Below are 27,641 nucleotides of genomic sequence, written 5' to 3' on the forward strand. Positions count from 1 at the left end.
CATTACCTAATATTCCTCCAAGTTTGGTTGAAAGTTTTTGCAAATTTCTGAGATATTCTGCTGATAAAAGAATCAAGCAACAATTTGACAATTGTAATATGGCTGAAATGCATGAATAGCATTCAGTGTACTGAAGCTATCAATTTTTACATAATAACAGTGTCTTGTAAATTATTCTAATGAAAGCTTTTTGTAGAAAAGTGAGATAATCGTTTTTGCTCCTACCACTGGATGGCACCAGATTAAGAAATTTTAAAATTCTGCACATTAAAGGCTTTAAACTGACGTCAAATCTCAGATAGAAATGGGACATTTTCTTTTTTTAGTCTCTAAATTTCACTGCTGACTACAAACCATCTCTAAAAACAGTTCCAGTCAGGTTAAGAAAAACATTTCCAGATGCAGTTTGAGTCCAGTGTGTTTACATGTAAATGTGGGTGTTGCGCGTTTTCACTGTTTTGGTGAACAGCAACGGTCACGGCAGGGTGTGTTGTGTTCGTGCGATCATTTGTTTTGCCTGCTCTCACTCTGTATGTATTTTTCTACCTGTCTTTTCTTACTATTGTTCAGTGTGCAGCCTATGGAGACAATAGGACGCTGTCTCTCTCTCACACACACAGACAGATATCTCAGTGAAATGCCTTCAGGAGGATATCTCTGCTTTCCAGACATATTACACCAGACAATCTCCTCCACAGTTTATAAAGCTTGTCTCCATGGAGCTAATAAATCAAACAGGAGTCATGCACACGGTGCAGCTTGAACTGCTCTTCTTTTTCATTAAAGCATGTCAGAGTGCAGTCAGCACATCCTCTAATGATTTTCTCTCTTTCTGATGTTTGTTTTTTTTTTCAGAATGAGGAGAAGTCTCAGTCGGAGGTAGGTGTCCGTCCGCCCACAGCACTTCTATCCCGTGTTTTCTCAGCTCTTTAATTTTCTGTGTTCGTGTGTGTGAGGCTGCACTTGTTGAAACATGGGGGCGTTTTCACAGTTGTGTCTTGTTACACATGTAACCGTATTGTGCGTGACCCTGCAGCAGGCTCTTGTTCCTCTCTGAACACCTGTGTACACCTGTATGTGCTCTTTTATGTGTCCACTTTCATCTCTTAACCTGAACATATCAGAGCTCCAATCTGGGAGCCTCCCGTCCTTATTTGTCGCTACAGTTTTTTTTTATTGTGCGTCTGGATGCGTGTGTATGTTTGTACGTGTTTGGTATTGCATGCTTTTATGGAGCAGGTATGTACACTTTTTTGTCTTGGTGCTTTTTGATGTTGTGCTTTTTTTACGTCCACAGATCCGCAAGCTGCGCAGGGAGCTGGACGCCTCCCAGGAGAAGGTTTCCGCCCTGACGACACAGCTGAGTGCAAATGTAAGAACCAGCACGGAAACACACACACTCCTGAATATTTGGACATGCATACTGTTGCCTTACAGTGGATATCGAACCACAAATTTAATCACCACTGTACACATAAAAAAAAACCCGTTATGCACTTATTATCAGCCTAGGCTTTGCAACCTTGCACAAAAATGAGTTTCAAATTATTTTATATAAATGTACTATATATTACACACCAGTTACATAAAAAGTAGTAGGTGGTTCTGGACCATGGCCATTACAAAAGTGGTCTTTTTTAAATTCTCATGTTTTTATTTGCAGTACACTGTGTTTTTAAAGTCAAAAGATGAATTCCCACTAATTTGTGACTGCAACTAAATTTGTCTATATATGAAAATGTAAGTTTTTTTTTGTTTTTATTAAAGCAAAAAGCCCATTTGTCCATGAAAAAATACACAAGGAAAAGACAGTAAAGGAACCAATGTTTACTTTGTCTACTTCACACCCACAGCAAATCTATTCTTCAAGCTAAATAATAACTTAATGCTAATAATGACAATGCAAACATGCTGGTGAGAAGAAGGTAATGTTTACCATGATCACCATCTTTGTTTAACTTGTTAGTATGCTAACATTTTCTGATTAGCACCTAAAACAAAGTACAGCTATATATAATTTAAATAAACCAATGTGTTGGATAAGTTTAGAAAATCCTGAGCAAAGAGATGAAAGATGAAAAGTTCAAATATTACAGCTGGCCATATGATGGAACTGAATATATGCACAAAATTAGATGTTGCTTGATCTAATAGTTTGAAACCAAACCAAAAATGTCCTCCTCATGGTGGTCAGAACAAAAACTGGAGTATCACCAAAGTCAGTGGGATTCATCCTTTGGAAACTGTGAATGTCTGTAAAAGATTTCATGCCAAACACTTGAGATGTTTCAGAAAAAAGCGGTGGTCTGACAGAGCGTCATCGCCATTCCTAAAGCTTTGAGTGTTAGCATTACAAAATGCCAAAAGGTACAAAGAAAAATCACTTTTTCTATCAACAAGTTCATCTCAGTAATCCACATTCCAACTATAATATAATTAATTGGCTGCTGAAAGTGAAAATAAAAACAGTGCAATTATTTCAGTAATTTCAGAAAACACATGTAATCAAGATGGTCTGACTGACAGACTGAAATATATGTTGTTTTGCCAAAAGACAGACTCAACTTATAAAGAGCTGTGAATTTGGCCCTCTGTCTCTCTTAAGCACGCAAACATCTTTCAAACACACACAACAACATCTCATGATATTCATCAAATACTGAAGAGATAGCTGCTGCGGAGCACTTTACTCCAGGAAGGTGTAATTTTACATCTGGCAGAACCATCACACGATCTCTTGAAGCGTCTCCAGACACGATCCTCTCTGCCCCCCTACCTTCTGTATTGCACAAGTCTTGCCACGCTCCGCTTGTAATCTGCTGCCCGAGTTGGTGCACGCCGGTGGTTCGACTGCGGATTAGAGATACGGAGGGAAGACAGAGGTGTTGTATTACTGCGGAGAGTCAAGTCTCGGCACACAGCTGAGGCACTGTCCCAGATGTTTACTGAAGATTTACAGCTAATGACGCCTCGATACAAGAAGGCGTGGAGTGGTGTTGAAAGAATAACACAGACAGAAAACAGAGGAGCTGGTAATGGGGAGGGGGGGGGTCACAAGGTGGGATGTAAGATGAGGGAGGGGCTTTGTTCAAATATTTGATTACACGGCACAGGCAGATGATGAATTATCTGAACACACCTTGAAGCCCCCGAGGCCGAGAATCTAAGAGCACCTTCTGCTCAAAAAGTCACGACTTGAATCATGCGTCAGTCAGCGCTTTACTCAGCTCTCACACACACTTCCTGCAGGCATGTGCACATCATTCATATCTGTAAAGTCTAACACAATGTAGAGATGGATGACCATGCTCACTTTTGTTTCACCAGTGTGTTGAAACCAGCAAAGTCAGCAGTGTTGCACAATTATGACTGAATGCTCAAAACATCTTGTGGTTGTCCAATGTTTTAAAAAAAATCTGTTTTAGTCACTGCTTTGTTTTATACCACTGCTGACTCTTCACTGATCTTGGAAGTTATCAGCAACTGCTAGGCTAAAAACAAGGTTTACCCAGTTTGTTGCAGGCCCTGGTCATGGCTCAAAAACTGACACCGACACAAAAGTTTAATCTCATCTTAAACCAGAGCATCTACAGATTAGTTCCACACCTGATATGTTATCATCCACTAACTTTAGGCAGGATTAGAGATGACTAAAGCCCTGTTTTGTTAGCTTCGCCTCCATCTCCGTTACGCCTCTGCTACCATGGTGGACCTTTCAAGACCCACTTGTAAACAAAAGAGAGCTTCACCACAAAAACTGACTGTAGTCAATTAGTTTGTTATAAACAAAAAATTGAACATGATAGTGGTTACTGAAGGCGATCTAATGAGATAGATGCCAAAGCATTAACTTTCTTAATCTTGCTTATTAAGTGAAAACAGTTGGGTGGACCCAGGATGCTTGGTTGTAATACCATTACACTATTCTATGCATCTAGACTATAGGACTATACTATAGGAAAACTTTTTTTCAAAACTTTGCAAATCTCTGCTGGTTGCATCTGGTGGCATTGCAGTAGGTGCTTCATCGTTGCTTGGCAGATATCTGCACTCTCCTGTTTGTGAATGTTTCTCTTATATGTTGGCATGTTCCTTTAAAATCTGCTTGTTTCACATCACGCCGTTCCACCTCCCATGTTGTTTTCACTTCATCAGAAACTGAAGTCAATTCAGATCAAAGTCAAAAAATCAAGTTGGAACATAAAAAGTCACCCAAACTGTAGCCAAACGATGTTTTAGAGGATGACTTCATGTTCAGTACTGTCTTTGGCCTTCACATGAATGACTGGTTGTAGCTCCAAAGACTGTTTTTGGCAAAGATGATGTCACGGTTTGGCCTCAGTGTTGTGTTCATAGTGTGGGAACCTGCCCAAAGCTGACCTACAGGGGATAATCATTTATCACAGGGTGTTCTTATTCTGCACGATTATTTGGATTTGGTTTTGTTTTCATTATGGTATGAAGATTACATGATGTCTGATGTCATGTTTGGGTTTTTAGCCCCAAGGTTGAAGCAGTTGTGTCGACGGCTCTCATATTTTCTCAGACCTGGTTGTTCTGTTTAAAGTTCATTTTCTCAGCTCAAGGTCTCAGTGGAGAGTTTGTCATGTTCTTAATCACTCGGTCATTAGAAGTTCAGTTAGCTCTTTGCAGTTAGCAGCTTTAGCTGTATTGTCAGGGAAAGATCCTCCAGCTGACTCCTTTCCTATGGCGTCCAGCAGCCGTCAAGGTCTCCTCTTTAACTCCTGCAGGAGCAGCAGCCAGTGGGAGAAAGTGTGATCAAGGCTTGATTCCTCTTTGTATGGATACGTCTCCTTTAGAAGAGGTGTTTGTTGTTTTTGTCTCTGTCCTTTAAAGTTAGAAGGAGGTTTTGGCTTCACTCCTGTCAGTGTTTGTTACCCAGATATCTGATATTTATATTACAGGTGAAATGTGGATGAATTTTGGTGGACAGATCTTTAGTTAGTTGATCGAAAGAAAATTAGTTGCCAACTGATTAATTGTTCAGTCATTTTATAAAAAGAAAAATGTCAAACATTTGCTTGTTTCAGCTTCTTAAATGTGGGGATTTGCTCGCTTCCTTTGTTGTTTCTGATATTAAGTGAAGAAAATTTGGATTAAGGACTGTTAGTTGGACAAAAGCAGCAATTTGAACACGTCACTTCAGGCTCTTGGAAGTTGCAGCTGGTTTACATTTTGCTTTTTGTAACCGTTGTTACAAACTTGTTTGTTTCTCTGACAGGCTCACCTTGTGGCAGCGTTTGAACAGAGTTTGGGCAACATGACCATCAGACTGAAGAGCCTCACCCTGACGGCAGAACAGAAGGTGAGAACAGCTGTACACTGGTAGAAGTACACATTCATATTTAGAGTCTCTGCAGCTGACTTGTTGTTAAATCCTCTCGTCTTTGTCTCCTTGTCAGGACTCTGAGCTGAATGAGCTGAGGAAGACCATCGAGCTGCTGAAGAAGCAGAACGCTGTTGCTCAGGCTGCCATCAACGGAGTCATCAACACGCCTGAACTGACGCCGAAGGGGGACAGGACAGGTAAAAACAGACACACTGCAAACACCACACAAAGAGTGCAAAGTAACCAGCACCAGTGGCTAAACATGCAAGCAAGAAAACAAAAACTTACTGGCCGTCTCTCCTCAGCCGGCAGTAACGGCAGTCAGCAACAACAACAACAGCAGCAGCAGCAGAATCAGCAGCCAGACCTGCGCATCCGGAGGCAGCACTCCTCCGACAGCGTCAGCAGCATCACCAGCGCAACCAGCCACTCCAGCGTGGGCTCCAACTTGGACGCAGATGCGAAAAACAAGAAGAAGAACAAGAAGAACTGGGTAAGATGCTGATTTCAGTCTGGCAGACTGAGCAGACAGCCAGGGCTCGTGGTGGTTTGTTGTTTCTTTGTCTCTTTGTGCATTTTCATGTCTGTGTTGTTGACACACGTTTGGGTTTCCATCAAATTTCCCCTTCGGGGGATCAATAGAGGTACATGTTATCATCTTATCTGTCTTATCTTCTCTCTGTTTAGGCATCTTTCACTGGGGAAAAGGTGAATACACTTAGGATTTTCATAGACTCAGTCAAGTTGATTACAAAGTAGTGATTGATTTGGTGGTTTACAGATCAAAAAACATTAGACATTAATGTAAAAACTGTTGTGAGCAGTTTATTTTTGGCATCATTGGGCAAAGTTTCATAATAACCTTTAAGTATAATGTAATTCAAGTGATCTGACAGAAAATTAGACCTCTGCTCCTCTTGGCTCTGTTTTCAGGCTTTAGAAAATTTAGCTTGTGACAAAGGACTCTGACCAATCACAGGTCATAAGATAATGGATTGAGTCTCATCTGCAGGTGATTCCCAAAGGTTAAATTTCAGAAGAAGTGAGATAATTTGCAATAGTTTACGGCAGTCATACTCAACCACTGGGCCTGGGCTCACTAACGGGCTGCAGAGGCAGCAGTAAATCCATAATTAACCCGTTACATTTGAATATCACAGCTCTTCATCAGGAGACAGATGTGTTTTGCCCTGTTAGCTAGCTAACACTCCCTCAGACGCAGTAAAATAATAATACATTTTATTTATATAGCACTTTTCAGGGTGTCCAAGACACTTTGTGTAGGTAAAAACACATCTTTTTTTTCCTCCACATCAAATGTTTAGTGGTCATAATTCACCTTATATATGGTGGCTTAGTTTCAGGCTTAAAACTTTTTATCAAGGGATTTTCTGAAACATCAGTGGAGCAAAATAATTGGAAATTGACTTGCATAACCAGAGCCATTGAAAAAGTGGATTATCTTTCTCCAGAATCACTTAACAAACCTTTAAAACTGAGTTTAACTTAGTTGTGGTTCTCTTTTGATCTGCAAATCACCAAATGAATTCTTACTGGCTAGTGTCTAGTCCTCATTAGTTGTTTTTTATCATCATCATCATCATCATCATCATTTGGACATCTGTTGCACTTTCACTCACAACTTTTCCTTCTTGTTGTTGAAAGAATCTTCTGTGCTCCAGAGGACAAGTCAGAGAAGACGACGTACGCAGCTTTTTATCCTCTCTGTCGTCCCGTAGACTGAGACCGATGTTGTGTTAGCCGCCTGTGGTTGTCAGTATCTGATCTTGATGTGGAAGTTTTAGGAAGAGCAGCGTGGTGCTTTGTGGGAGCTGTTAACAGACATGAGCCCGTGTAGAGTTTCTTGCTTTAGGTCACAGTGATAATAAACCACCCTCCTGCGTGTGTGCGGATGTGCTCCCAGCTGTCAGTTTGTGTAGATGAGACCCCACAGGAAGTCCCTCCATGCAGGTGGAGTGTATAGGGGCCGTGAGTATATAATGGATCATGAAAGACCCCCTGTTTCACGGTGGTTGTGATGTAGCATTAGCTTGCAGCTGCCTGGAGGTCAAACCAAACCAGCGTTAGTCCTGTAGGGGCCTCTAGTTTAATATCTGTCCCTCCATGACACATTAACACACCCAAACCCATATGAACATGTGCTGTTTTGTCTCTCTGTCTTCCTTTGCTTCGCTTCATGTGGCAGGTGTATGAGGTAAGAGTGGTGCTCTGTGTGAAATGCAAGAAACAAAGCTGCCTAACGCCTGCACTTTTTCTAGGTTACTAACCTCTGTCCTTTACCTCCTCCTGTCCTCTGCTGCCACCGTAGTGCCTGTCCTCTCCTCTCCAACACTGCCTCTCCCTGAAAACTGCTCTTATGACACTTGAGCCAGCTCTCGGAAGGGAAAATCCACCTGAAAATACTTCAACTCTGTCAGACAAAAGGTTTATTAGTGGTACAGTTTGTGTCTTGGCTACCATTTTGTGTTGGCGTCAAACATGTTTGATATGACACAATGTTTTCAATGCAGCTATGAAGACAAAAAAATCAATCAAATAATGTCTGGAAGTCCGTGAAAATCTTAAAGTCACCACTTCACAGCAATTTCAAAAGTCCTACAGAAAACAAACAACTGCAAAAGAGACAGACACTCATGTCTATCTACATGTGAGAAGAAAACAGTAAGAATGCAATTTAGCAACAGCTTTAGATGTGTGAATCTGAATCAGCAGAGTAACCCTGTCCTCCCACTAACTGAAGCAAAACGCAGATGCTGACGATCCACAGTAGGTTCCCCAAAACAAGAGAATGACTTCTCACAAGAATGAACTGAACATCACAAACTCACGAGAGTGTAAAGTAATCATGGTGGATTTCTCCCTGAAACACAAACACCTGGTAAAATAAAATGAGGACGTCAAATATGTTTTGAAACGGGACCCTAAAAGAATACATGTAGTTTGAATATGGCTCATTGTTTTTGGTTTTTGCAAATTTTCTCCAAAACAAAGATAAGTACAGCGTAGAAAACATCACAGTTTCTAAAAGTGATAAGAAGAATGGGCTAAAAATGCAAATTATGCATTACAGCTCCTATACTCCCAGACGATTTCCAGCCCTGCTCCCCATGAAATTTCCACTTTAATATGTTATGATTTTTTTTTTTTTTGAAAAATAAAAAAACAAAACAATAAGCCATAAGTACAGTGTTAATCAGTTGCTGTACAGTCACAGAAACACACAAGGTAAACCATGAAGCATCAGATTAGATCATGCAGGACATGGAATTCACATGCTCCAGCTATTATCAGCTATTGAACCATTTCTAATCAGTCACACATCAATCACAGCCCATTCTCACCACGGGGCGGTCCATTTAAATACGACTCCCTGGTCACCGATCCCTGCAGCACGGATGCTGGCGTACTAACGCAACTTTGCTTTCCCAACATGGCTCAAAGATTAAATGGTATTCATGTCTTGCTCAGGCCCAACCTTGAATACCTGTGGGGTTTTTTTTTGCATTGTGCTCCCTGCTTTGGTTTAACGTGCTGCTCTGCTAATCCAGGGAGCATCTTAAGAGTGGAGACATCACCACCAAGCATAACCGCATTCCCATTTGTTGCAATAAAAGAGTAAATCTATAATGAGAGTGTTCCAGAGTGAATTACACAGTACACACTCTGCATTTAGAGCTGAGCTCAAGTCATAAGGCAGTCTACCCATAATTCCCTTTCTCCCTCAGACTCACTTGCACTTTTTAACAGCTGTTTGCCTCCACTTTCCCCAGCACACTCCTCCTCTTCCTCCTCCTCCCTCTCAGATGTGTGTTTTTGGTGGTGTGTCCCTCGCTGCTCACAGTTTCTTTTTGTCTTTCTCTTTTCTACGTGCAGCTGCGGAGCTCCTTTAAACAAGCATTCAGCAAGAAGAAATCTCCCAAGTCAGCTTCCTCTCACTCTGACATCGAGGAGATGACGGACTCGTCGCTGCCGTCGTCCCCCAAACTGCCCCACAACGGCACCGGAGCCTCCAGCCACATGCTCAGGAACACGCACTCAAACACGCTGTACGTAGGCCTCATCTGTTAGGCTTATCCAATACAAACACATCCCAAGAAAGTCTTATTCAAACAATGGGAAAACTACTGACACTTAAAACACAATATTTCATGCCACTAAACTGCAGTGTCCTGCTTGTGTGTATGTGTGTGCACAGATTGTCTGAGTGTTTGGACAGCGAGGCGGAGACGGTGATGCAGCTGCGCAGCGAGCTCAGGGAGAAGGAGATGAAACTGACGGATATTCGCCTGGAGGCTCTCAGCTCTGCACATCAGCTGGATCAGCTCCGGGAGGCCATGAACCGCATGCAGGTCTGCACACACACACACACACAGAACACTAAGAGAACCTCACATTAAAGGGTAAATCAGCAATGAATCATAGAGAGCAGGAAGTAATTGCTTTCACATCACTGACGGGTTGTGGCCAGAAGTGCAGCACTAGTTTTTGTTCTGTGATTCACTTCTGAGTCTCTCTGTAGAGCACAAACACCCTCCCTGCCTTCAGGTCCAAGTTCATTTATGTTGCTAAAACTGTCAAAAAAAGTTAAGTTTGTTTATTCTGATGGTGTTCAAAGTTTTAGTTTAATTTTATTCACCTGTAAAAATTATGCTCTGGTCTTATGACGCTTATCCACATGTAACACAGTAAAATCCAATAAACGGTTAATATGTAGTGAACAAATATAAAACTTTAATTGCATTGAATAGTTGAGCATGTTAATAACTGATTGATTATTAATAAGATACAAAACACATTTTTTTCTCAGTTTCCAGCTTTTATTTAAACAATCCTTGCAGCACAGTCTTACATGGAATTCAAACTGTGAGAAAAAGTGAATAAAACATACATTGCTTATTAATAAACTTTTAAACAGCGATTAATCATTAATCAAATCAAGGGTGGTTTAGTGTATTTTTATCAATTTTAACTCTTCACTGAAGATATTTTTGTATTTAACAGACATTTAAATACAAACACATTCGTTTGCCTGAAGTGAGAGCTTCATTTTAGGTTGAGAATTAATTGGAGTTCAGTTAAAGATGTTTTTTTGTTGGCTAACTTCATCTGTGTGGGTCCGTTTCTGCAGCTGGAGATCGAGAAGCTGAAGGCGGAGAACGACCGTCTGAAGGTGGAGAATCAGGGCAGCAGGATGGGCTCTCAGGCCTCCATCTCGTCCTCTCCTCCTCCTCACACACAGAGCCAGGCCCCGGGGACGGGGCCGGCGCTCTCCCAGCACAGCCTCAACCTCACAACCAGCGAGTCCACCAGCCTCGGTAAGACCTGGAAAACTGCACAGTCCTCAAAACTTTACACAAGATACTGAGTAGGCTTCTTCTTCTTCTTAAAAATTAAATGTTATTCTGACTGTATGAGATCAGTTTGTACAGAAAGAGGATCTTTTCTGCCAGTAAACACATAACATTATATTCTTGTGTGTTAGTGAATTTGCATGTACCTCAGTACCTTTCTTATTGTCAGCTTTATGCAATTGAGTGTATGCATGAGTGCGTGTCTGACTTTGCTGTGCCTTCCTGTCAGACATGCTGCTGGACGACACCGGAGAGGGAGGTATGAGGAAGGAGGGGCGACACGTGAAGATGGTCGTCAGCCTGGACGAGGACAGCAAGTGGGGAGAGGTGAGACCTGTTTGAAAAATACAACTCAAAGCTCTTTTTTTTGACAGGAGTATTAATGTACCCTGTAGGACTTTAGGTATCTAAAGCCAGTCGTGTTTTTCCATCGCAGGAGGGCCGGCCTCGTCATTTTCTGATTGGTTGCATCGGTGTGAGCGGTAAAACCAAGTGGGACGTCCTGGATGGAGTGGTCCGACGCCTTTTCAAGGTAAACGGGGACAAACACAGTATAGAATCGGATTAAAGAGAAGTCTGAAACACCTCTGCATCAGTGTTGTTTTAAGACAATTTTGAGTTTTAGTCTTTAGAATCCTGAAAATGTTTGAATCTTTGCACACAGACAACTTTTTAATTTTGAACCAGAAAAGTATTATAGCTGGTGTGTCTTCACACAAACATCCTTTAAATGCAGACTTTTGTTTGACAGGAGTACATCACCCATGTGGACCCGGTGAACCAGCTGGGCCTGAGCTCAGACAGCGTGGAGGGATACAACATTGGTGAAATCCACCGGCCCAGCAGCCCCAGCGCCGCTCACACGCCCGAGCTTCTGCCCTGCGGCTACCTGGTGGGAGACAGCAACACCATCAACATCCAGCTCAAAGGTAATGACGTCTCATCAAGTGGACACTGGTTTGTAGAGGACAGAATAATCATTTTCATTGATCTCACTGGACATAAATATCTGTGCGTGTTCAGGTGTGAGCAGTGAGAACGTGGACTCTCTGGTGTTCGACACTCTGATCCCAAAGCCGATGCTGCAGCGCTACGTCTCGCTGCTGAAGGAGCACAGACGCGTCATCCTGTCCGGCCCCAGCGGGACAGGGAAGACCTACCTGGCCAATCAGCTTTCTCGACACCTGCTGCTGCTGGAGGGCCGACCTCTGACCCCGCACGCCGTCGTCACTTTCAACGTGGACCACAAGTCCAGCAAGGTAAATAATTCACATGGAGACTCTGCAAAGTTTAACAGACAGTATCATGGTATTGAAACTTGGCATCAAAATAGACTCTTGTACAAGTTCAATTTAATTATTTTGCACTCGCTGAATCCAATTTTCACACTAGAAAATAGCAACAAGAATAAGCAACAAACAAAAATATATATTTATACAAATTAATGAACAAAAAATAGCATTTTGGCATTGGTGTTGTACAACTGTATAGTAAAATTAAGGCACCAGGTTGATTTAACACCTCAGGACAATTAAGATCATCACAGCAAAGAGCTGAAGATTGATCTCGAGTCATTTAAACAGTCCGGCTCATGTAGGTATTATTTAGAAATCCAGTAGAAACAAATAGAAATGGTTACATGATTTCAAATGCTCTCTCTCTGTCTCTGCAGGAGTTGCGTCAATACCTGTCAGGTTTGGCTGAGCAGTGCAGCGGCGTCCCTGGGGCAGAGAGCCCTCTGGTGGTCATTCTGGACAACCTGCACCACGTCAGCTCCCTGGGAGAGATCTTCAACGGCGTCTTCAACTGCAACTACCAGCACTGGTCAGTTCACACACACACACACACACCTGAATAATATTGCTAAAGGCTAGGATTGAAAATTTGCAGGTTTGTATGAAGTATGTACAAGGAAAAATGTTTCACTTCACTTTTTAAGTCAAGGTGAAGCCCTGTTGGAACAGTTTACAGGAGCTGTTCGACACAATGCAAAGCACAACACAACTTATTAAGTATAATATGACTGATGTTGCCTTATGAAAAGAATAATAATCAGTGTTTTTCTCTCCTTTCAGCCCTTACATTATCGGCACTATGAGCCAAGCCACGTCATCTGCCCCGAACCTGCAGCTTCACCACAATTTCAGGTAACTGCTGCTCATATCCTCCACCCATTCCTGGCAGCCGGATGTTTGATGCGTCAGCTGTTTAGTCTTAGTCACACTCCTGTGACTCGTTATCATATTTATTCAACTTCATCCTGGTTTTCTGGGTCAGGTTTTAGTTAGTCTGGGTATTTTAGTCTTATCTTAGTCAAAGAAAAACAGCTATTTTAGTCTGGTGTTAGTCAACCAAAACTGTTGACATTCTGGCCTTTCTGAGTCATCAGATAATACAGAACTTTTCAGCCAGTCTAGCCAAAGCCAATATTTTTTTTTTATTTTAGGCAAACGTATTTCACATAAAATTCTATCTTATCATTATCTGATGAAAAACACAGATTGAATGATCCAGAACACAGCCTACCACAAATACCACCACCTCATTAGCTGCCGTAATATTACTTAAAACAAATTACAAATTACGTCATAATTTCCCTTAACGAAATGAACACTAGACGTAAAATACATTAAATCTCTACAGATGAATCCGGGTGAAAATATTGTATTATATTTTAAGTCTTGATATACCTGTACGTTCTCTGGTCAGGTGGGTGCTCTGTGCCAACCACATGGAGCCGGTGAAGGGTTTCCTCGGTCGCTACCTGAGGAGGAAGCTGATCGAGACAGAGATCGGCAGCCGGACGCGGAACATGGAGCTGGTGAAGATCATCGACTGGATCCCGCGGGTTTGGCACCACCTCAACCGCTTCCTGGAGACACACAGCTCCTCTGATGTCACCATCGGTAAGACAGCGATGCAAGAAAGATTTTGTAAAAAAAAAAAGTGTAAGTACAGACAAAAACTTACCTGTCTGCTGTGTGGCGTGCAGGACCTCGTCTCTTCTTGTCATGTCCCATGGACGTGGAGGGATCCAGGGTTTGGTTCACTGATCTCTGGAACTACTCCATCATCCCCTACATGCTGGAGGCCGTACGAGAAGGACTACAGGTAACATACACACATCACTTTAGCTGTAACAATAAAGTGTAGCAGCTGAATGAAGGAGAAGTGTTAATGAGCATGAGAATGATAGAATTGTTCAGATTTGCCCTCTCTCAGGATCAGGGTTATGTTCATCAGAGTGAAATGGATTCAATTTGTTCTCTCAATCTGCATGTAATTAGCAAATGATTTAATTAGGCAGGAGCTAATTACCAGAATGCAACCTCTGAGAGGAGTGAAGGGGAGCTTGAAAGGCAGAGTTCAGTGGAAGAATTCGTCTCTCAGCAACACAGAAGATGAAACCACACGTAGTGATGCTGAAATGGAAACAGCTCAGTAATAACATGGTAATAGTGGGGTGAATTAATAGAGATAATTAAGTAATACTGTGTAATTACCAAAGTAATGACCAGGTAATGGCTTGGCTTTACAATCGCCAAATGATGAATTGGTTTGAGTAACTTTTTCACCATTTTCTGACCAAACAACTAATATATTAATTGAGAAAATAATCAACAATGAACAAAAGTTGCAACTGTTAGCTGCAGCCCTAAACAGGGTAATAATGGAGAAGCATATTTAAAAATATTAATATTTTGTTTACAACAGTTATTTTTAATTCTGTGACTTTTTACCTGGAAACACGTCTGTGTAATAACCATGAATCAGGGCTACTTTACTTACTTAATACTTAGTGTTATTTTAATTAGAACCTCTTTATTATGGAACTATATTCCACTGTTACCATGTTATTACCGAGTGTAAAAAGTGCTACCGAGACACCTTTTTACTGAGGCAGTGTCTCCACCTGAAAAATGTCTGTTCATGTTCTTTAATTGTTCATGTTCCTAAAACAAATGCAAAATAAGATAAACTAATTTTTAAGGAAATTAAGCAGCTGGAATCATAGAAAAATATTATAGAAAATGTAATACAAGCTACCACAATATACAGTAAAATGTCCCATCAGAAGACTGCAGTCAGCTCAGTAGGTGTTAAATTCAAACTTAAGTTTGTTCGCCGTACAGCTGCAAATTGTCCGTCTGCTCTTAAATCAGATATTGCTTTCATTTTTTATTACTGCTGCCTTTTTTTTCCCTCAGAGGTGGTTACTTTTATTTATTCTAATTTGGAGCAGATTTCCCTTTTTCTTGCTGTCACTTAGATTTATGTTCAATTTTAGTCTTCCACAGCGCTCGTAAATTTTCCCGTTGTGGGACTAATAAAGGAACGCTTTATCTCGGCCTTCCTTTAATACTTGTGCAAATTAGCATCTGCTTTTTAGAGGCAGAGGAATTCCCTCACAAGCTGAGCCTCAGACAGCAGACAAACTGCTCCTCCAAGCGGTTGCGCAGTGGTGGAAAAATTATCCAAATCTCAAGTAAAAGTCAGTATGTTTCATTATTACATTCTGTGTATGTCTGTAGCTGTATGGCCGCAGGGCAGCATGGGAGGACCCCGCTGCCTGGGTGATTGACACTTACCCGTGGTCAGCCACCCCGACGCCAGCTGAATGGCCCCCGCTGCTGCAGCTCCGCCCAGAGGACGTGGGCTTCGATGGCTACTCCGCCCCAAGAGAAGGAGTCAGGAAAGAGCCACCGCAGAGCGACAGCGATGCAGATCCACTGGTGAGCAAAAATACACATGAAGAAGAACAGTTACAGATCATTTAAATAATTTGGCAGGTTAGTTATGCACAAATACAGTGTATAGTCTCTCGAACAATATTGATATTAAACATCTGTTTTTTCATACATTGTAGAGCAACAAAAACGTAGAGCAACTTCATATTTTCGGTGGAAAAGATTCAGATAAAATCCAAAGCTTAGTTAACAGGAGTCTTTGATGGGATGTGGTGCTTGTAAAGCTCAGTCAGACTGACACTTGTTTCTGCCAACAGATGAACATGCTGATGCGTCTGAAGGAGGCGGCGACATCGTCGAGCCCGCAGAGCTACGACAGCGACTCCAACAGCAACAGCCACCAGGACGACATCCTGGACTCGTCGCTGGAGTCGACCTTGTGATGCCGTCAAAGCTCAACACTGGGATTTGAGTTTTCAGGAGGAACTTTTTAACCGAACTGTGAGGAGAACTTTGTGTTGAGAGTATAATTTCATGCCACAGAATCCAGCCACCTTAATTTGGGTGCAGGTAACCCAAATATTTAAAAAGAAAAAAAAGAAAAAAAAACGTTGAAATTGCATTTCAGAAAACGGGCAACAAAAGTTTCTACTGCACTGCGCTGTTGTTTTTTGTTTGTTTGTTTTGTTTTTCACCGCTGTGGCCCGTGGCTCCTCTGTCAGGAGCCTGACATCTACTTCAGACAGACAGAATAAAAGCACACAGCCTGTCACTGTTGCTGAGGCATCATCATTAGCATCATCACCAGCCATCAGCACATTTAAACACCAGCCAGGAGTCCTCCATCCTCCACCGAGCCGCAGCTCCACCTCCAGCTCATCAGGCTGAGATGCTCCAGCTGGGCAGGACCAGCTGCAGTGTGCTTGAGCCGCCTGCAGATGGCGATATGGGCCCTCGCCTCTGGAGCATCACCCAGCCAGAGTTACCAACAGCTGAGAACACGGAGGAGTCTGCTGCCGGTTGGACGGATGTATGAACAGCCAGCCGCTCTCTGCTCTTCCTCCTCCTCTACGGCTGAAGTTGCCTGTGTGATTTCTGGAGGATAAATCGAGCCGAAGTGAATGTTAAGTCCTGCAGCACGTCTGCTTTAACTTCCAGATGCTCCACAGAGAGATCATTTTACATCCCAAACTACATCAAAGCCAAAATTGAAGTTGGAAGAAACAGTTATAGTAAAAGTAATAGTCCATGAAAAAGTAATTAAAGCCACAGATCCCACAATACTGCTATAAACGCTACCATTAGCCATTGAAAGGAAGCAAACAAGGAAGTAAAAGATGCATGACGTGTAACACAATGTCATCAGATGTCAATTCGGCTGCACTTCTACCTCCACTTCTGGCTTAATGGTGGAACAACAATGTGTTTTATACAGAACAGCAAGGTGGAATAATGGTGCAACTTTCCCACCTTGAACAGGCCGTGTAAAAACGGCTTAAAGGGACATTTTTTTAGGCATTTTTTGAGGTTTTCATTCTGCAGCTTTCCAGTAGTATCTCTAATGTACTCAAATCTGAACATTCATATTTTGGTAAAGTACACATGTTTCTGCATCAAAATGCTATTTTCGCAGGCCCTTTTAAAAGCATTTTCCCATGTGACCTGATGGGTTTCTGCATGATGACATTGCATTAATAAAAAACAGCTACATGTCAGTGTTTTTGAGTTAAATGTCTGCATTTAAAATGGACTTAAATGACCTTCCAGTACAAGCTGGGCAAAACTTTTTTGTACTTGATAACTTTCTGTGTTATTTTCCACATGCAGACACCACAGCAACATGTCCACAGACAGTGCAAGGTGCACAAGTGATTTCATGAGAAACCAGTGCTAACAACCAACTATCACTATTGCTGAGCATCCATAGGGGTGTTCCAGTTGAAATTTCCAACTAGGAATTCACATTTCTTAGTTTATTTGGAATGCATTATATGCCAATCATGGTAACAAGGAAGGTGGCAAACACTGCAGCAACACAGCTTCACCATCAGAACAACCTCAAAGTCTGCAGAAAAATTATCCAAGCTAGGGAGAAAAATTTGTTTGAACTTAACCAAAAATTCTCACCACAATCCTGTGTGTGTTTCTTTTGGAGTCGATGCGTCATTGGCACTTTTCATCCCCGTCCCCAGTGGTTGTATCCATCAGAAAGTAGTCCCTTTTGAAAATGCACACATTTTTTTAAGCCAAATGCACAACTGTGAACAGAGACGCCTGAAAATAAAAAGCTTCTCGTATCCAGCACATCATCCAGGACTATGACAAAATCTAAAATCCCTTTAAATTCCATAATTCCTGCAAAAAAACAATGACTTGCAGAGGGAGTGGGCACTAACTGGGAAATTAACATTCACACTGGCTGGATTTATCCTTTTAATGTTTACTGAGTTTGAGAAAATATCTGTGTTGTAACTTTCTGTCATTTCACAAGTAACGCCTCTACTGTACCACTTCTTAGTTCTTGCTTTCTTCGACCACTTAATCTTTTGAGAACTCAATGCACATTGGCCCGAACAGGCTGTTGTAGCACAAATCTTTTTTGGTGCTGGACCGCATTCTAACAAACAATGCCTTACTCTTTTTCTAACAGACTATGTGCATTAGCTGATTCTTTTATTTGTCTAAATGGCTGTAAACTTAACAGGGCTCCGAGTCGACTCTCCTCCCCGAGGAGCGGCGTCGACCTCTCTTCATATCAAAACACCAATGCCGTGGGATTGAGATGTGAATGAGAAGCAGTACTCTGGGTTTTAAACTTATTAAGGTGTATGCATGTGTGACCCGGTGCTGTGAAGCTGGTGTAAATACTTGGACCACTAGCGAGAAAGATAAAATATATTAGATGTGTTTTGGTGCTCGAAATCAGAACTTTTTGCAGGTTGATTGGGTGAGGGGACGTTTTAGGGAAGATGTGTTGATTTTATACCTCATCCCCATCCTTTAACTGTGCTGTCGACATGCTCATAGTCTGTTTCGATTATGTGGATTTGTGATGAACAAACATGTTGGACTAATTAAGTGAAAACTAATGTATATGCTGCTTTGTTTATAGTGATATAATTAAGGTTAAAAGGTATAAAGGTACTTGTGGTTGGATGGTAATGTAAAATGGTTCGACATCATTTCTGTGGCTTAAAAAAATAAAGAATATTGTACTTTTTCTTTGTTTTAAACCTCCCAGTCTGCCTTCTCGGAAGGGCAGACAGGCGTTTAAAGCTGGGGTCATGCATCGCTTTCAGTGTTTTTGTCACCGATCCTATGCAACATTCATCCTGATCTCCAAATGGAAGCCAAAAGCTGAATGTGCGTTTGTCCCCTCCCTCCTCCCCGAGCGGTTTTCAGCACTGCCGAGACGTTGCAGCATGGAAAAAGAAGATTTGTGAAGACTTTTTTTTTTTATTTGTTGCCCACGTTCTTTGTCCACGTGTATTTTAGAGAGGCTCTCCTGCTACGGTCCTTGTTAAGCACAAAGAGACTGATTCTCTGTTTGTCTCAGTGTGGATGTTGTTAAAGCATTTTGACCAGTCTGTCAGTTTATTACTCACAAACTCAAATGAATGTTTAGCCTTCTTTGCTATGTACATTTTTTTATATGTAACATAACTTTGTAAATAGTTGATTTATCTTGCAGCATTTTGATGACTTTTTCTAGCTGATTTGTAACAGTACTTGAAAAGGAGTATTTTGTGTACAGTCTCTTTACATCAGAGCAGATTGGTGCTGTTTGTCATCACTGGTCTGTCCAGGGCTCGGAGAATTAAAATCTATCACTGTACTAGTCTTAAGTTATTGTGATTCAATAAAATTAATGATTATTTATGATTGAATTTCGTCAAATGGTTCTTTTATTAAAAACACACACACCTGGGTGGCCTGGTAGCTCGGTTGGTGGAGCGTGCACCCTCATGCGCTGAAGCGGAGTCCTCTGCAGTGGCTGTGGGTTCGACTCCCACCTGTGGTCCTTTGGTGCATTTCATCCATCCACTCTCTCTCCCTTTCCTGTCATCGCTTCAGCTGTCCTATCAAAATAAAGGCATGAAATATATACATGAAAATGCATTAAAGAACACATCTAAAACAACAGTTTGACCTACAACATCAGTTTCACTGTAAAAAAAAACCTTACAAAGATGAGTTCTTCTAACCTGAAGGTTTTTGTTCATATTAGCAGACCTCCCAGCATGCATCATTTGAGAGTTAAAGCTCTCCTGATACCAGGACTACCTAAAACCTTGGTGTTTCACCCAGGCAGACATGGTTTTGCAGGATGTAGCAGTGCACCCTTCATCGAGCTCTGTGACTGTCTCAGCCTGTGCTCCGAGTACACGCATAGACTATGACTTCAGTGTATTTAATACATGTCAAGTATGAAGGCACACAGAATATACTATTCATGTTTTCCTATAATTTGTATATTTGGTCTCACACCTGTGTGCATGGAAATTGATAGTCCACCTTTTAAGTCCATGTGGGCATTTATTGATGCAAGAGACTAACTTGATAGCGTTGATATAGAGTAGTAAAGCACATTTTTGCTTTTGGACATAATTTAGTCCATCTAAATGTCAAGATATTTTAGCACTATTTAGTTGCACATATTTCCAGTATAAGTTTATGACAGTTGATTTAAAGTTTATCAGCAGTGAGGTAAAAGACATTTGAAAATCTGCAGGGAAGTCTAGTCACAATTGCAGCTGTGCCAGCGGGACAAGGACAAAGAAATCTAAGTGTATCTACATAAACCAATGATCACAAAAAATAAAAAATCATCTGTTTGTAGTTACATTCAGGTGTGAGCTCTCTTGTATATTAAATGTTAGGGTTAAGGCAAAGATTAGGTTAATAAAGAATTTCTTTGGTTATAGTTTTGCTAGTTTATCCAAAAAGTGACCAGACGACCCAATGAAAGCCAGTGAGAACAGGTGTAGGCACCCAACGGTCTGTGTGATGCAGGACGTAAGGCACTACCTTCGAGGTGAGACACCAAGTTAGGAAATCCCTCTGAGACCCCTCTTCTTTTTTTCTGTATTGTCCTTTTTTACAATGAGTTAAGAATATCGACATTCAAAGAAATGTTTGTTCAAAAACCAGACATGTTCTGGTGCACTCTTGATGACAGGGTGGAATGGCTGTTTACTTTTAACACTTAAAAGTTGTCTAATTTGGGGCGTCCCTACAGCTCAGTTGGTAGAGCGTGCACCCTGTGTACTGAGGCTGTTAGTCCTCTGCAGTGGCTGCTGGTTCGACTCCTGCCTGTGGTCCATTTGCTGCATGTCATCCCCTCTTCCTACCCCATTTCCTGTCATATCTTCAGCTGTCCCCATCAAAAATAAAGGCAACAAACTGAAATTCTACTGCAGAAACAAAGTTGTTTCAGTAGATTTAATCATAGGAAGAAAGTCATTCTTACATGATCGCAACAAGATCTGTGGAATATCTTGAGTAACTGGGTCATGGTTTCTGGAAAGAGACACTGATGTTGAATTTTACTATCTTTCTTTTTTTCTTTTTTTTTGGCGCTTTGTGCACTGCAAGCTCAGTGCTATTTAGTACCATTATATTCAAGAGAAGACAGACATCTGTGATATCTCCCAAACTCTGCAGCAAAACAACAGATGAATAAACGGCACTTCCTAACCTGAATCCTTCCTAGATGCTGCACATCTGTAGTCAGAAGAATGTCGCTGCAAGTGCGATTTAAAGAAGTTTATTTCATTGCAATTACATTTTAATATTTTAATTATAACTATTTTTATTTAGATAAAATTAGCAATTTATGGCATTCTCATTCCTTGTTGACTTCTTGTATGTTTTTACTGAAAATGGCAGAGTTGGCAAAAACAACACAAACACGTGACTTGGACTTCTTTACAATTTTATTTGGTATTTGTACAAAAGGTGTGAAATAAACATATATACAGCGCATAATACAACATACATATTAAACAAATTCATATAAATTATTAACGAAATAGCTACATTTTTTTCAATAAACAACTCTATTCAAGGTCAAGGTAAAAGGAACTCAATATTCTTGGCATAAAATTTCCATACAAAATTGTACAAAATACTGTACAATTGAACAAAGCTGTGCAAAACAGCAAATTGAGTCTCAGAAGCAGATCCTGTACAGTGCGCATGCGCTGATGAAGCAACAAACTTGAGTGAAACTTTTTTTTTCTTTAACACTGACATTTATGTTTTCTTGTTTCAGGGCGTCAGCTTCTTACAAATGTGGTCACAGTCTCATATGAAAACAAAACACGGGCTGGTTATATCTCTGCTTTTCAAAATAAATTAAGATACTGTTATTTCTTCTTCGTCTGACTCTGAGAAGTCCGAGTGCTTGCTGGAGAGAGATGGAGAGGAGATGCTGGACCCTGCCGCCCTCGTTCTCTCTCTTCCGAACTCCTCTTCCTCATCCTCCTCCTCATCGGCGGAGGACTTCTTGCCCACGTCACTGAGGTCCGGATGCGGGTTGGCTTTGGTGGGCAGCGTCTGCTCGCGGCAGCCGCCGGAGGACAGCAGCTCTCGCTCCTTGGAGTTCCTCCACTTCATCCGCCTGTTCTGGAACCAGATTTTCACCTGGAGACACGAAGAAAACAGTGAGTGTTTTACTAATAGGTCTTATATAATTTATTATCGCTCGATTAATTTAGTATTTGTTGATTTTTTTTCTCCTTTTCTTTTCTATCTATTATCTAAGTTACTATTATTATTATTATACATTATATAAATGAGTGAAAAAGTTCTGCCTGTCTTTACGCGCAAATTACGCACGACATATTGGACATTTTAAGAGCACTTGTAAAGTTTTTTTTTTTTTTTTTTTTTTTTTTACCTGTGAGTCTTTCAGGCCCAGTTTGGAGGCCAGCTTCTTCCTGTCGGGTTTGCTGATGTATTTCTGTTTCTGGAACATTTTCTCCAAAGCTTTGCGCTGCACATCGGAGAACACCGCCCTCCTCAGCATCCCTCGCCGGGGTTTCCCTCTGGCGGCCAGAGGCCACGAAAAGGTCCCAGGGATGGGAACAACCGATGAAGATGCTGCAACAGAAACAGAGGAGAGAAATTGGAACCCGTTAGTTTTGTTTTCATCCAGAAAAACTCTGTATGCAGAGAATAAATTATCCTTAAAACAACACTGTAGCCACAAATGACTAAATAAGAGGTGGAAATTATCACTGTTTTATAAATCTAAACCTATACGCACTCAGACATCACAGCGTTTTTATATGAATCTAATGATTTCTCTACTTTCAGCCGGTCAGTATTGGAAGTTTCCCCCCTTTTGGAACTGTGCAATACGTCTCCGTTTTGAGTGAAATGGCACGAGGTGACTAATTAGCACATTGGCCGGTCCCCAACCGCATTGGTATGGTAAAGAGGTAGCATATCCTTTAAGGAACCCCGTGAGGGCGGATAGAGGAGTTAATAAACCGTGAACGGTAATTGTGTAGTAATGAACTAACGCAGAAAAGACTCTGGACAGGCGGCGAAGGCCATATATTATCGCAACAAAAGGAGATTTACACTTTCAAACTAAACACAACTGCATACCAGAATACTGATGCCCGGTGGGGGGAGAGTTGAAGAAGGAGTGGAGGGGGAGATTTTTTTTTTCTTCTTCTTCTTCTTATTCGTGCCTTCAAATCATTTTCATTAAATGAACACGAAAAGCTATTCAGGACGCTGGAGTTGTTTTGTTGAGGCATTCAGCTGAGCCCATGAAAAGACTCCATCTCCATTATGATTTGGCTGAATGAAAGCACGGACTAGCGACTTTATAGACTTTTCTAAGAGATTATTCTTTATCTCAACTCGTTGATTGGCCCACGCGGAGAATAGAGGAACGTTTAGGGCACAGAGAGAGTGAGGATTGGAGGTCAGCGGTAACCTATCCTATGAGCCGAGCAGCATGCAGGGAAAAACCTGCCCCAGCTGGGACGTTTTGGACGCAGTAAACTCGCTTTTACTTCTAAATCCCTCCGCGCAGGACACCTCTCCTCCTCTCCTGTGTGCGTAGTGCTGCCTGGACGTCCCCGTGACTGTGGCTGCCCTGTGGCCGCAGCAGAATCAGGAACAACGACGCGCTATGTGGTCTTGTGAGAATATTGAAAACTCTCAATAGCGCCTAATAGGGAAATTAGTGCATGACTGGTTCACGCCTTTGGCCCCCTCTGGTAAAAGTCACTCTCCGGGGTGTGTGGGTGGTTCGCCCGGTGGGAGCTGACCAAATTGGTCACGGTGCTGAAGGGCTTTGTTGCCCGCCACAGCGGCCCGATGGCCCCCCGGACGCTGTGGGAAAACGCGGGGCCGGGGAAATGCCAAAACGCCCCCCAATGGGAAGCAAGGGGGGACTATAACTCGCCACCCCGCCTCAAATTTAGAGCGTGACGATTTGGGATAATTGGTTAATTAGGGGGTGGGTGGGGTGGGACCCGGGCAGGGGCCAGAGCCCCCGGTCCCCATTAATAAGACAGTGATTTCTTCTTTTCTGGTAAAAATCTGTGACAGCGGCTGAGAGTGTTTTACATTTAAATGCAATTAGCTGAGACGGAATCTGAAGGCTAAACAGAGATGGATCTATGAACCTACCTGGTAAATAAGGCGTCCTGAAGATGGGGTGGAAGGTTCCGTCAAAGCAGGGGATGGGGAAGCTCTTGGAGTGCAGGCTGTGGATTGTGGGAGGTGAGGAGGCTGCGGAGGAACATCACACAAGTTAAAATCATTCCTGGATAACAGAATTTAATGTAAAGAAACATCATCTCACACCGACTCTGTCCACTCACCTGTCTTTGGTGAAGGTGCGAGGATAGCGCTCACTCCAAACTTAAGGAAACTCGGGTCCTTGCTGCTCGCCACCGACGTTTTCGGCGAGCACGATTCGCGCGTCATCGCGGTGGTGGCCACCGCGCGCTCCGCGGGCGCGCCGCTGAACGACACAGTGGTGGTGGCAGTGGGGAGGGAAGCATTGCTCGCTGGCGGGACAGTCCGGTTTATGAAGGTGGCAGGGCGGCTTATCCGCAGCAGGTCCTCCACTAGAAAGCTGGACTGGGTCGGAAAGACGGAGGGCAGCGTCTGCTGGAGCGGCAGCGCCGCGGCGGGGCGGTACAGCCCCGGGTACAGGGCGGGAGGCGCAAGGACGCTTGGGATCATCATGGTCCCGGTTTAAAAAAAATCGAGTGAAATGTGAGATACTCCTAGTGGCGGCTGGAGAGAATCAGTCGTGTGAAAGGCTGCAAACTCCTCTGGTCTCCTCACTCTGGGGAGAGGAGTTTTATAGCAGCCTGCCCCCCCGGGCCTCTGCTCAGGGCTGACAGCCGCAACAATGGGGCTCAACAAAGTTCTCCACATGGGTCGCTTTCATGCTGCATCCCCCGGCCCGCTGATTGGCCCGAGCACGCAATTTATGATTGCATTAGACTTCATAAGCAAGCAACACACAATGTGCCCACCACAAAAGAGGCTCAGTCATCAATTTTGCATGTTGACCACTTTCCTTTCAATTTGTTTTGTTTGGCAGAGGCAAGCAGCCTAATTAAAGAGCAATCTTTACAGATTCACTCATTAGGACTTTTAATGAGTACTTTATAAAAGATACATTATTCTTTTCCATTCGAGGAGTCTTTCTGTTTGGCAGGATATAAAAATATAGTCGTTAAAAATGCTAAATTATTCTTTTATTCTATTTTCAGTGCTGCAAAAATAAACATCAGTAGATAAAACGTGATTTCAAGCATTTTATGCTATTAATATTATACTTAAGCTCCGTGTGATATTGAACATATAAATAAAACTGACTCAACAAAAAAACTGATTTATCATCTACATTTATTGTTAAATCCACATTTTCTACATTAGCTGCAGACGCCGTGCAGCATCTCAAATGTAAATCAGTTTTAGGGTTTCATAGGATTCTCAACACTCAATCTGGCCCTCGTCATGGAATAATGTCTTAAAGGGATTTCTGCTATCAAAACGCTTTAACAGATGTGTTAAATATCACTCTTTTTGCACAGGCTTCATTCAGCGCGCAGAGCCGCAGCTCAGTGCGCACAGGAGAAGTGTGCGGCCTGGGCCGTGCGCTCATGATCCTGTTAACCATGAACTAACTGTCACCCTCAGCTGCGGAGGAGGCGCCCCTCGGCCTTTCTCTCCATCCCTCTCCCGGCTTCAGAAAAAAAAGCCCAGAGGAATAAAAAAGCTTTATTTCTAAAGACGGTTTTGTTCTGCTATTTTAACCGGCTGAATAAAAGTGCATCTGTGATTTGATTTAAAACGCATTCATATGAGCGGACACTGAGACCCCATATAAAACTCTTATTAAAGCGACTTGGAGCCTGATAGTCGTGTTCTGTCAGCTTTACCCCTGAAAACCCGTTAAAGCAGAGCAATCAGGCGAAAATACACTGCAGAGCCAAAGAGGAGGAAAAAACGCCTAATTGTTGCCAGTTTGAAACCCAATTAAAACGAGAAATACAATAAAACAAAAAGTTTGATTTAGGAAAAAGAAACAGCAGAAATGCTTATAAAATTGTGTTTTTATTACTCTATAATTTGTCTTTATTTATTTATTTTTTTGTAATTTTGTTTGTCGTTTGATGATTTTTAATTTAAGCCTTTTATTATTAAATGTTTTATTTATATTTGACTTTTAATAACTCATTTATGTAACACTTTTCAGAGCAAAGTTTTAAAATGCTGTACATTATTATCATATAGCCAGCTCTCACATATAATAATATATAAAAATATGCTTTTAATTTCACTCTTTTTCCACTTAAGAAAAATCCACCATAATATTCCTGTTTTAGGGACTTGTGGTGAGTCTGTGCGCAATTATGTCCACTTTTTAAGTCTGCTCTTGACATTAAAAAACAAATATTAATCATATTACTATACAGAAACAAAAGCACAACAAAAAGTTTATCACAAAAAAAAATTACACTGTAATATAGTTCAATCATATTTTTACCTTTTTGAGGCTAATATGAGTCTAAAAATGTTTTATCTTCATATCAGCAAACAAAAGAACAGATTGAAGGGTCATTGTGTTTAAACAAACTTTTACTTAATTTACGCACCCAGTTAACCACATTATCAGTCTGCTTTATCCCCTGAGTGATATTTCTGTCTGAGGTAAAACCATCCAGTCAGTTTGCATCATTTGGAATCAGCTCAAATCACGATGAGTGCTTCGACATCAATCTAATATAAACTGGCCACAATCCGATAATTAAAAGGGAACGCCTCCGTGAAATGATCCTTTGCAGAGAGTCAACGCTTATCAGAGGTGCGTCTGCTTTATGAGCGCATGTAGCCCAGGACGCACAAACAGGCGTTAACACGGCGCTCCCCGTCACCACAGCTACACCTCCAATGAGTAACAAGACCTTCAAAGCTTTTTTATGAGCCCCTATATTCCTTTACTTGGCTGCCCGAAATCCTCCTTTTGTGAGCGGTAAGCAGATGGTTAGCAGGAAGCATGGGCTGCTCGGGCTGACCGAGACTAATTTCTACGAGCTTTGCAAGCTTGCCACGTCCCCGCTCCTTTACCAGGCCGAGTAAAAACAGCTGGCTGCGGCTGAATTAAAGCCATTAAAAACACATCTCTGAAATATTAGCACCAACGACACCTCCTCCCCCCTATTAGAACCCTCTCAAGTCCCATTTAGTATAATTATCGCAGGGGATTCAAAGTTTACATGGCGTTATTTGGACAATTTAAAGTAATTATTAAGTTTTTCCAACAGCACATACTTTTATTAAAAATATAAATTATTTTTCACTATTTTGTCATGTGTGCGCTTACAGTGGTGTCTAATGCCTAATTTGTCTACTTTATTGTCTAATTTGTATTAATAATTTCATTCTTACATAATCAAACGTGGCATTTCAGCGTTTTATATACATATAATATTCATATTGGCAATGTCTCATTATGTTTATGTCCACTTATGGAAGGCTAATATCCCCAGAGGGATTTCTTACTGATGTTTATCACTTATGGCATCCTTATGCGCAGGGAGGATTACTAATATTAATCCTTATAATATAATATCCCCATAAAGATAAGACGAATGACCCTTAAATGCACAAATTAATTGATTTTCCCCAGATATCTCCAGCTATATTCTGCACAATTTGTGTGTTAAAGAATATTATCGGATT

At 41.7% G+C, this 27,641-nt stretch overlaps 2 protein-coding genes across 2 annotated transcripts in view; one reads left to right on the forward strand and one right to left on the reverse strand.

Annotated features, from left to right (window-relative positions):
* Positions 1-16,179, forward strand: part of nav2a (neuron navigator 2a) — a 325,729-nt gene extending 309,550 nt beyond the window's left edge. Inside the window, exons 23-40 of the mRNA XM_084731403.1 lie at positions 856-879; positions 1,298-1,372; positions 5,243-5,326; positions 5,424-5,547; positions 5,656-5,843; positions 9,245-9,417; positions 9,567-9,720; positions 10,500-10,686; positions 10,952-11,049; positions 11,159-11,254; positions 11,474-11,651; positions 11,746-11,981; positions 12,395-12,546; positions 12,798-12,869; positions 13,432-13,628; positions 13,715-13,833; positions 15,255-15,455; positions 15,728-16,179. Of these exons, the coding sequence (XP_084587529.1) occupies positions 856-879; positions 1,298-1,372; positions 5,243-5,326; positions 5,424-5,547; positions 5,656-5,843; positions 9,245-9,417; positions 9,567-9,720; positions 10,500-10,686; positions 10,952-11,049; positions 11,159-11,254; positions 11,474-11,651; positions 11,746-11,981; positions 12,395-12,546; positions 12,798-12,869; positions 13,432-13,628; positions 13,715-13,833; positions 15,255-15,455; positions 15,728-15,853 (2,484 nt within the window). The 3' untranslated portion in view covers positions 15,854-16,179. The remainder of the gene's footprint in view (positions 1-855; positions 880-1,297; positions 1,373-5,242; positions 5,327-5,423; positions 5,548-5,655; positions 5,844-9,244; positions 9,418-9,566; positions 9,721-10,499; positions 10,687-10,951; positions 11,050-11,158; positions 11,255-11,473; positions 11,652-11,745; positions 11,982-12,394; positions 12,547-12,797; positions 12,870-13,431; positions 13,629-13,714; positions 13,834-15,254; positions 15,456-15,727) is intronic.
* A 5,149-nt stretch (positions 16,180-21,328) lies between these two features.
* dbx1a (developing brain homeobox 1a) lies at positions 21,329-24,735 on the reverse strand. Its single transcript, XM_084723428.1, has 4 exons — positions 24,260-24,735; positions 24,066-24,167; positions 22,312-22,514; positions 21,329-22,055 (listed from the first exon to the last, which is right to left on the reverse strand). Exons 1-4 carry the CDS (start codon positions 24,627-24,629, stop codon positions 21,768-21,770), a joined length of 963 nt encoding a protein of 320 aa, XP_084579554.1. The 5' UTR covers positions 24,630-24,735; the 3' UTR covers positions 21,329-21,767.
* Between the last annotated feature and the right edge of the window lie 2,906 nt (positions 24,736-27,641).

The sequence above is a fragment of the Lutjanus erythropterus genome, chromosome 1 (genome assembly GCF_056507025.1).
Source record: "Lutjanus erythropterus isolate fLutEry1 chromosome 1, fLutEry1.hap2, whole genome shotgun sequence".
NCBI lineage: Eukaryota > Metazoa > Chordata > Actinopteri > Lutjaniformes > Lutjanidae > Lutjanus > Lutjanus erythropterus.

What these genes read in the sequence shown, in the direction of transcription:
- dbx1a (XM_084723428.1), bottom strand. Translation starts at nt 24,629, where the DNA reads ATGATGATCCCAAGCGTCCTTGCGCCTCCCGCCCTGTACCCGGGGCTG. An exon ending in CAGGACGCCTTATTTACCAG is followed by an intron (nt 22,515 to 24,065) that starts GTAGGTTCATAG and finishes TTTCTGTTGCAG; the next exon opens with CATCTTCATCGGTTGTTCCC. An exon ending in TGGGCCTGAAAGACTCACAG is followed by an intron (nt 22,056 to 22,311) that starts GTAAAAAAAAAA and finishes TCGTGTCTCCAG; the next exon opens with GTGAAAATCTGGTTCCAGAA.